A 10,434-nucleotide genomic window follows, 5' to 3' on the forward strand; every position below is an offset into this window, starting at 1 on the left:
AAATGAATGGAGAATAATCTTATTCAATGGATCAATCTCCATAAAATGAATGAGTTATTTTTTCTTGGCAGATATGATATATGCTGTGGCCCAGAAGAAGTTGAATTGTACCTCCGGAATTGAGCTGTTTGATGCGAACAAAATTTTGGACTAATGGTTAGAATCTATAGATCTCCAGGTACCGGTGATATGACCCCGCTCCGAAACTTGAATTCGTGACCACAAATTTGGATCATAGGTATGAGTATGCGACCGGAATGGCTCAGCACATGGAACATATCTAATTGTGAGTGAGCCAAAGATTAACCCTACCATCCTTACAGGTGAAATTAGAGTTCGTATTTTTGGAATCTGAGATATGTCCAGAAAGTATATATCAGTGTCATGGCTCACACCTAAGGTACTGTGTTCATTGCCTACGTTACTAATGAAAATGATCATGTAAAATCAATCTCAGAAAATGTAATAATCAAGAAGGAAGATATCACATTCATGGCTATCATATAAAGGAATTGAAAAGATGAAGAAATCATATGTACATGGACAGCTCCAAAGTTAAAGATTTTGAAAACTATAGATCGACTAAGAAATGAAAGGTTTAGATATTTTATATGTTGTCCAAGTACAAATGAATCAAATTTCTGGTTTGAGGGCTATGTTTGTACCAGCATGTTTGCTACCAGCACAGCTCTTAAACCCTAGTTGCAACGGGGTTGGTAAAGGCTTTTCTCAACCATACAATTTCCTTCCCCCCGCCCCTCCTTTTAATTGATTCAATGCATTCATTCATCAAATAAGTGTCACGATTAAAATCCCGACTAAAGTGAAATTTTGTAAACTTACTTGTGATAAATACTTCAAAAACATTAATAAACGAGAGATGAAATGAATTTATATTTCTCGTTCTTATTTCATATTCTAGTATTCCAAACATACCCGATACGTGTATCACGTATCGATCGTATATGACTAGATTGTGAACATGGTTATGATCTCTTCACAATAAACAATGGATGAAATTTTTGTGGGGTATTATAGAAGCAAATGTGAGCCACTACAATAAGAGAAAATTTGTGATGCATGGCTAGAATGGAGGATTTGACCTAAAGGATCCATCCAGGGGCCAAGGACATGGCAACCCTAGGCCAAAGGTCCGGTGGTTAGGTGCATTGAAATGTCCTTAATAGAAATAATAAGGCACCTAACTTGTACATGTTTCAATCAATCAAATTGGTGGGATAAAGCCTCCATTTATCTCTAATTACATGTTACCTTCTGGATGAGACGACACCGTTTTAAATTCATGCCTCAGGATTGGTAAAAATTGTGAACAAGGGTGATTCTGTGGGGAAACTAGACTAGGGTAGTCAAATTAGGGCTTGAATTAGGACCATTCAGTGAGGGTCCTTTAAATGAAGGGCCTTAAATTCAGTGGGGTTCTTCTAGGATTTTTTTCAACAGTCAACAAATGAATGAGTACAGTACACTCTTTGATGGTAACCTTATGAGTAAAACGACACCGTTGTATTCCATGGTACTTAATTTCAAACGACAAAAGTATATATGCCTGAAGTTTACGGTTACCAAACCAAAGGAAATGAAAATTTGAAATTGGGAAATAGTCAAATAAGGGAATCGGCTATGGCACTACGCCACTACACCACTACTTGAACTAGGACCATGAAAGACTGGCCCTATAAATGAAGGCGGGGCCTTAAATTCAGTGGGGGTCCTTTAGGATTTTCAATGACACAAGGAATGCAGTACAAAAACCTTTGCCTTGAATCCTTGACCCTGCATTGGTATTTGGTACCATACATATTCCTTGGTTTTTATGAGATTAATAGTACATCTACTGTTTAACCCTAACGACTTCTTGAAAAACCCCATATTGGGAAAACCCCAGGAGACGATGATCAGACAATGAGGGAAGACTGAACAGCCAGAGACTATCACAAAACTTGCCAAACCCCTACTCAAGATCTTGCCATGCTGAGTTTTCCAAATATAGGACAAGGGTACCTTTTTCTTTCCTATTTTTTTTCTTCTTGAGGGAAAGAGCTAGGTCTTTCTAGTTCATACTTTCACTATTATCTTGCGGAATGGGGTAGGGGTCCTAGGGGAATTAAATAAAGTAATTACTGTGTTTTTGGGTGGCCATCTAATTAATGATTTGTCTCCATGAAACATGACCAAACAAAATATTTTTGTGTGGCTGTAAATTTCTTGTCTAAATTTTAGGTACCCACAATCCCACATGCCCAATTACTAAGCTGGTTGAGTGTTGAAGTTTAAATGAGTCAGTCCAACCTAATTTTTTATTTTAGTTTTTATGCAGAAAATATAACACCATTCAAAAGCAATAGTGCAGTTCCCTCTAAATCATAAATTCTTCAGTCTTAACAAACAGCAGGATTTTTTGGGCTGCTTTTGGGTTCTTTCTGCATTACACCTTCTAGTTGGGCTGTTTTAGGGTTAAAATATAGAGAGTAAAATGGATTGCACTTGATCTATGGATCAGTGGAAGTTTGAGAACCCAGTTCAGAAGGCATACTGGCCTTTCCAAACCTAGAGACACCCCCCATTTCATATATGGTTGATGCCTTTATGGTAGGCTATTTATGATTCACAGGAAAATCTAAGTAGCTGTGCTCTACACATTTAATATTGACCCAAAAACATGACAGTACTCTCCTGAATTAATACCTTAGCAAAACTTTACATAGTCCAAATTTCCAATTTTGTTTATTTCTTCACCAAACAGGACCTCAGGCTCCCAACTGCCAGTCGTGGCCATTTTTTGGTTTGGCCTGGTCTGCATTGGGTTGCGGACCGGCCTCATACGAACCTACATGCAGTGCCCATGCATGGACTAATTAATAATTCCTAATCTCGTACAAATGCATTCCTCTGATCATCTTCTATTTATTTCTTCTGTACATTTCACATGTAATGGATGTGGCCTACATGCTCATGAGGGTTAAAAAAATATGCAGATTGTTCGAAGTTCTGATATGAATCATGAGCACTGCTCTGCTATGTGAGCCAGCAGCAGCCAGAAAAGCTCATGCTTTTCTACCAAAGCTCCATAACACCGTGCCTTGATGGACTACAAGTACCTTCCCATCTTTGAATGCAGTTGCTATCCATGGCTTTCACCATTAAAGGCATGTGATGACCTTCCATGAACCAGATGTCAGGCACACATACAGTGGGGACCCTCCACATTTAATTGGTCACCATCAGTCAAAAAGTGAACCGATTATTAAGACTGAACTGGACCATTTATAGGTGAAGTTTACCTAGACGGGTGATTGAGACCACAGTCTCATCAATCCCACTGCTGAAGAACAAATTAGAGAACCCATATTTTGTTTAAGGGAACTAGCTGAAGGAGCCAAATCAACCGGTAAATCATGCTAAAAAGACACTGTATTGAATGCTAGTTAGGGTAATATTTCTATGCTTAGGTTTGAAAAAACTTGAGCAATGTGTTGATGTTACATGTAATATCAGGTTAAGTCAGAATGGCATGTTGTGAAGCAATAAAAAAAGAAGAAGAAGCCGGAAATTGTCTCTGCTTATTGTTTCCATAAATTAGACAATATAAAGAATGTCATTATCTATCATTTGTTTGGTTGTTTCAGAACACTGGCCTTTCCCAGTCAAATTCAAAGGAATCTAACTCGAGTGATCCTCTAGGAATACAATGCTACAAACAGCAAGAGGGGATTTTTCCATCCTAGGCTTTCCTCTTCTTGGGACTCAAAATGAAATCATCATCATCATCGCTGTCATTTGTGATTCTTTTCTTGGCTTTAATGTCGCCATTCTTTGATGTCTGCTGTGGCCTTTGTGAACTCTCAGGTCTACTGGGCGGTTTTGGAGATTTAACAGGAGTTCCCATTCGAATTTGCTTTTGTCTCCTCTGTTTCTTTTCATATGCCTTTTTGGCTTTCTCGGGGGACAACAACCCATGCTCCATCATCCTGCAAATTGATATGTTAATATTTAACACGGTGGAATTAAAAACTGAATGTTTGCCCGATCTACAAAAAAAAATTTCATGATCTTTGGATAGTTGGATTTTGATTATGGCATAGGATTAGAAGTCATTGGCCAATGTTACCAGAATACTTATAAAATGAACAGGGTTCTAACCATGTATAACACTTGGACACTCAGCAAGAGACTCTTCATATCATATGGCATTCCAAGCTATAATCATCAAAATGTGTTACTCTTGGGTTTGCCTAGACAAGGTCTAACATCATGGATATGCATATACCAGGTGCCTAACCTATCTTCTTTCCGTTACAGTTTTTAGTACTTGTCCTTGTAGATTTAGAATTAAAAATATGATAAAACATATGCCGTGACTTTTGGAAGTAGACATTTCTGGGACCAATGGACATCTGAACTTTGCACCCATTCCATTTACCAAGGGGATGATGCCATTCATGACAATGAGAATCCACTCCTAGTCGGAGAAGTATAAAGTTCAAAAGCCACTGCTGGTCATTTCCTGATCTAACATAACTTTGAAGATTGGATGAATCATCCAAACATAAGCAATTTACTAAGAGAAATACCAAGATGGTTGAGTCAGTCAGACCAAGAAAGCCATGGGAGCAGTTGGGCCAGTGATCAAATTATTTGTTGATTGAGTGGTCCCCTTTTGTATGCTTATGTTACTATCAAGGAAGCTCAAGTCAAAACAGGAGACTTTTTTAGGCCTGTTTGTAAGAATTGACAAGTTGAGGAGAGGAGGAAGATGCAAGGGCAATTCAAAGTCCAAAATCAGATATTTGGAGGAAAATTCAGGACAAACCTTAGAACCTCCTATGACACAATAGATTATGTATCTACATCTTTTTCCTTGGTTCAAAGAATGTATTTCTTGTTTCCAATTTTTTTTTTTTTTAAAAAAAAAAATTACAAAAGCAACATTATATCTTGAGTATCTATTAAATAACAAAAACCCCTACAGTGACAAGAAAATTGCTGGAAATATGTATGGTCATGTCAAACAAACAATGTGAAACCAATTGATGGAATGCAAGAAACCCTGTATAGACTCATGCCGGAAAACCTAGAATCAGATAGAAGGGCAAAAGCTAGATAAGCGCCAAGACTGGGAACAAAACTTACATCAATCACAAGTCAGGGCAAAACTCTTGAAAAGGAAAATTCAGTTAAACAAACATTTGCTTAGGATTCGAGAAATATATTTTGTTGCTGTCCATTTTCTTATATCATTAACCTAGTTTATTGAAGATAATTGCATCACAAATTAAAATTTTATAATAATAATAAAAATAAAAACTCTTTCTTTTCTACTTATGGGTTGCAACCTTCCCATTATGAAGAGAAATAAGCATGGAGGAGACAAATAAACAGTCATGAGATGTGGGTGCTTTGGCAAAAGTGAGGGTAGAGCAGCCTGAGAAGGAAGAGTGTAGAGTGTTGTAGGAGGCACTATATAGCGAAAGAGGAAGGTACCAATACCCAAAGACAGCCAGACTAGAATTTAGAATCCAATGAAAGAGGGCCCTTCAAATGGTGTCACTTGAGGCCTTACAAGGAAGTTTGGCATCTGCAGGTCTACAAGTCAGGCTTCTGTAGAGAGTCACTGAGTTCAGAGCCACACAGAGGCATGTGGAGCCACCAACTGAATGCCAATGAGGACAGGAGTCTACAAGGCTAGTAGCAGGAAAACTAGTGATCGAGTAGACACTAGAAAAAGAATGTCAAGCAATAAATATCAAAGACACAACAAAGTACGCTTCTCAGGTGGGCCAGTGGATCAGAGGATGCACCTGTCCTAAAAGGTCTCTACTAAGTACAGAGCCAACATTCCGAAGTCATTCAATATAGCAAGCAGTAAGGTCACTTTGACCTGCCATTGACAGGAGGAGAGCCCAACCAAAGTTCCCAGGGCCCTGATCCCAGGCCAAGAAAGTGCAACATGTCAGAGTGCAAAGCCATATCTGATGGAAACTTCAGATCAGTAGCCTTGATGATACACAATTTCCCAGCATCCAAGATAAGACAGGAATTTGGAGAAATAACTCATTTGGGCCCTCACATGTTGCTGTCTTGATGAACAATGTGCAATGTTGCAAATAACCCACAATATGGGTGTAGATTGTGTCATCATCAACAAGATGATTTATCTACTTTCAACAGGATTTGTCCTGGCGTTCAGGAAACAGAAACAAATGGAAGTTAATTTGATTCCATTTGAGCAAATGGAAGCAAATTAACACAAGAAACTAGCAAACCATAAGCAACTGAAGTAACCCAAGTTAACGGTATGTCCTTTTAGAGCTACCAGTAAACTAGGTCAAAATACAATTACAGTAAAGGAATCAGCTCTATAAGAATGCATTACCCATGGCTCAGAAATTCAAATCCAAGACAAAGAACTAAAAAAAATGAAAACTACCACTAAAGAGACGAGGGCTGAATCTTGAACTAAAGTAAGAAAATTGGATAACCTTTATAACACTTGTAGGAGTGGGAAAGCAGAAAGCCCACAAGTTGCAGACATCACTAACCATCCTCTGCAGAAACCTCAATAAAAAACAAAGTACACCAAGAAACTACTAGAGATATCAGAAAGTTGATGTTGGATGGGATTACTAACAACGGGTAACTGATTTGAATTTCCCCACTAAAAGATTGACTTGATTTAAGATGGGCCTGTTGAAATACTTCTTTCATTCTATACATAATAACTAAAGCCTCCTAGTTTTGACTGCTGATGGTTATAAAAACTGTTAGTTGTTCTGAATGTGAGGATCCTCCCTGCAAAAATATTATAGTTTAAATCGATATGGCTCCATGGCAATATTTCCTTCGTTCTTTATCTGATATTATGTGCTAGCTCACCTTGCTTTGATTGTTGACAGTAGATTGTATTCCCTATTCTTTTTCTGTACAAAGTGGCACCCTTATTGTATTACATGTTTTTCTAGTGGTTTTCTTGGTGGATTTTTCTGTGTTTGAAGTATCTATTTGAGTAAGGTGCAAAAGGTGTGTGCAAACCAATGTACCAACCCAACCTGATAAAGGTGAGTCAAGTCAGGTTTTTATCATAGATTGGTGGATTCTAGATAGAAAAATTAGATCCAAACTTAGGAGAGCCTGATTTTATGTTGATAGATAAACCAACTCTAATGTTGAACACAACTCACTGAACCAAACCTAATCCAGTTGTTTGTATGGAACTCATTTCACCTTGGTACTCTATGTAAGGTCACAATTTTCATTAAATCACAGCTTAACATGTATTTAGTAAAATTTAAAAAAGATGGTCTTCCTCGTCCTCCCTGTTTTCACTTCACCTTAACCATAACATCCAAAGCACAGTTGAACTATCTCAACCAACAATCATCTAGCTTCTAATTGGCACTCTCTGTAACACCTGTGAATCAACATTCTCATTTCTGGTGGGCTTATCTCAAGCAAATTTTGTCTCACATGCACCTGCATTCTATGTCATAAAGGATGACTCGTCTTATCATCTTACAGAATTTTCTCTTCATTCTAATAGGCACATGAGAAAAAATCAGTAGGCACAGAGCTTCCAATCCCTACCAACCAAATGTCTATTCTTTCATATACACATTGATTAGTTCTTGACTCTGAAAAGTAAGAAAACACCCTAGGGCAGTTCAGTTTTGGCCTTTTGGGCTTGATGCAGAAACTAGAAGCCAATTAATTTTTTTTTTAAACCCTCATGTGATATCAATGTGAATGAAAATCTCCAGGGAAACTCTTTTTCAGATGCAAAATTCCTATTATATTGAAGTGTCATGTGGAGTTTAACTTGTGATCTTTATGTGGAGAAGAATGTTTTATAATGGAAGACAATCGCATTTATCATAAACTAACTGCTGAAATACCAATTGGGTAGCCAGTGGCAACAATTAGAAACTCATATTAGAATCTTATGCTCTGGCTCTCAAATTCAAGGAACCATTGACTATCGACAGTGGTAGAATTGGATAACATGATAACACTTATGCAAGTGCCCATGACCCACCCTCAGTGCATCATTCAAATTAAAACATGACTAATCTCTTATGGAGAAAGTTCATTCAGCAGCTATATAGTACATTATCAGGGTAAAATCCATTCTTCCATTTTGTGGCAAGGGGATGCAACTCCAAAGAATAATGGAGAGAAAGAAGAATTAGTTATTGGATGATTAGAGGTATGCAACACTTGCATAGAAGGCATGATTCTAGAAACTTTCTGCATATTCTATTACAGCGTTAAGATTGCACATAATACCTTCTTTATTGTAAATTATAAGGTTTTTTATTGATACTAATTCATAGTCTTGGTGGGAAAAGTCAAGGAGAAAGAAAAGAAATATCTAGTTTAAAATAAAGTCATGGACGATATCAGTACAAATGAAATTATAGAGGCCAACTACACTATGAAGCTCACAAACAAAATCCACAAAGAAATAGATGTAAATGCAAACAACCCAATAATACAACAAAATGGATGAAAGGAACTAAAACATCACTAGCCTATGAAACCGCATGTCAGTTACCTTGCTGAAAATAGCCTAGTTGACCAATTAACCAACCTTAAATATTAACCTATAAGCTTAGGTGTGCACAGGCACTGGCAAAGCCTGACCTAAACAACATTAGTTCACCCAATACCCAATAATCACCTTCTAAGATAACTAGTACTTCCTCTTTCAGTTTTGAGAGCTTCATTAGCAATAATGATCAAATGTCCCACATGATTTCTGTGACAACATCATATATATAACCTTGCAATAGGTGCAAGCAAGAAATTTAGTTACTTGCTTTCCTACTATCTAAGAATTTAGCAAAGCAAATAAACTAAAGCAAAGATTCAGAACTTTGGAGGTTGAAAATTCATTGAATTTTAACTTCAGTAAATCTCAGCATTAATTAAGAAAATATCCAAACAAACAATGAAACTCACCAAAATTCTGCCATTTCACTTGATGGAATCTGTTTTGATAATGATTCATAGAATATCCTCAGCGGTTCCCTCTGTCAAAAAGAAACAGATAACAAAGAAGAGTGAATGAGTGAATGGGGTTTCATGACCATATACACAATTTAAAAGAGGAGCCATAGCAGAAAAAATGTGATGGGTCCAGAACCTCTTCAGGAGGATCATGTTTCTGGCCAGGCAAAGTGTACACTTTCTTCTCTCTCACTTTAACAGTTGTTGTGGTCTTTGTTGTGGTTTTTGAGGAACTTGATGCAGATTTTGATTTTACCTTCATTTAGAAATATCAATTGAAGCATATCACACCAAAAATTATATCAAGAAAACTGAATAAAAGAGATAAAGACAGCATTGTCAGGTATCAAGAAACTGGTTTAATAAACACAGATGGTACCTCAAATCACCCATGTAGATAATCCAAAGGAATTAAGAATATAATATACCCAAATCCTCCAATTCATTACTGAACTATTGGAAACAATTTAGGGACTCAAAACCAAACTGTCCAATGCATTGAAAATAAGCAGAGAATTCAAAAATTCACATGTCCAAATCACCCATTTCAGCTGAAAACAAGAAATTCAGAAACTAAAATATTTTGTGACAAATTCAGAGACCCAGAAATTCCCAGATCAGAAAAAGAAACCTAAAATGCCCAATTCAGAAATTCATAATCCCAAAGCACCCAATCCATTAAAACAAGCAAAACAATTCACAAACCCACACCCCCAAAACACACAAATCCCTGAAACAATCAAAGCAATTCATAAACTCGGCAAACCAAAACAACCAACTGAAAAGCAGACCAGCATAAACCCCCCATAAAGCAAATCTGAATCACAAAAAGCTCAAAATTTTCAGGTGGGTACCTCAGATTTTGTGACAGTTGATACAGATTTTTGCTTTGAATCAACAGTAGGTTTGGTTGAGCCCTCAGTCTTCTTCTTGGTGACAGACACAACAGCCTTTCCCTTTGAAGAAGATTCAGGGGCATTGGGCTTCACCTTTGTAGACATTTTCAGAGCTCTGCTATTGATCTGCTGATGATGAATCTCCCCTCTTCTTCTAGCTTACCTAAGCCTCTCATTGAAGAAGAAGAAGAAGAAGATGAAGAAGATGCATCAGCTCCCTGTAATCCACAATTCCTCTGTGTGCCAAATAATAATAATATATTTGAATATTATAATTTAAAAAAAAAAAAAAACATTGATTGACTGGTTAATGTTAGTTCTTTTACTGCTCCAGAGGTCGTTAAAATTTGCAGCAGACCTTCATAAAAAGACTGTTTTCTCCTTACCTTTCTGATGTGGACTGGTCTAAAAGCCTATTTGGGCTGGTAGATGCTGGGCAAAATAGTCAAGTTGTGATAGTGGAGCAAATGCTAATAAGGGAGGATCATTGTAATCTCTCTCTTTTACAGGTGTG

General features: G+C 37.2%; 1 protein-coding gene across 1 annotated transcript; it reads right to left on the reverse strand.

Moving 5' to 3' along the window:
- Positions 1-3,561: 3,561 nt before the first annotated feature.
- On the reverse strand, positions 3,562-10,162 carry LOC100262893 (uncharacterized). The gene is made up of 4 exons (XM_002283833.4): positions 9,879-10,162; positions 9,161-9,280; positions 8,977-9,047; positions 3,562-3,989 (listed from the first exon to the last, which is right to left on the reverse strand). Exons 1-4 carry the CDS (start codon positions 10,023-10,025, stop codon positions 3,743-3,745), a joined length of 585 nt encoding a protein of 194 aa, XP_002283869.1. The 5' UTR covers positions 10,026-10,162; the 3' UTR covers positions 3,562-3,742.
- Between the last annotated feature and the right edge of the window lie 272 nt (positions 10,163-10,434).

This window comes from Vitis vinifera, chromosome 4 (assembly GCF_030704535.1).
Source record: "Vitis vinifera cultivar Pinot Noir 40024 chromosome 4, ASM3070453v1".
In the NCBI taxonomy this organism is placed as follows: Eukaryota; Viridiplantae; Streptophyta; class Magnoliopsida; order Vitales; family Vitaceae; genus Vitis; species Vitis vinifera.

Bases quoted from the DNA above. Each gene is read 5' to 3' on its own strand.
- LOC100262893 (XM_002283833.4), bottom strand. From the start codon at position 10,025: ATGTCTACAAAGGTGAAGCCCAATGCCCCTGAATCTTCTTCAAAGGGA. The intron at 9,048-9,160 runs GTTCTGGACCCA...TCTTTTTGACAG, and splicing joins AACATGATCCTCCTGAAGAG to AGGGAACCGCTGAGGATATT. The intron at 3,990-8,976 runs GTGAGTTTCATT...ATCAATTTGCAG, and splicing joins AGTGAAATGGCAGAATTTTG to GATGATGGAGCATGGGTTGT.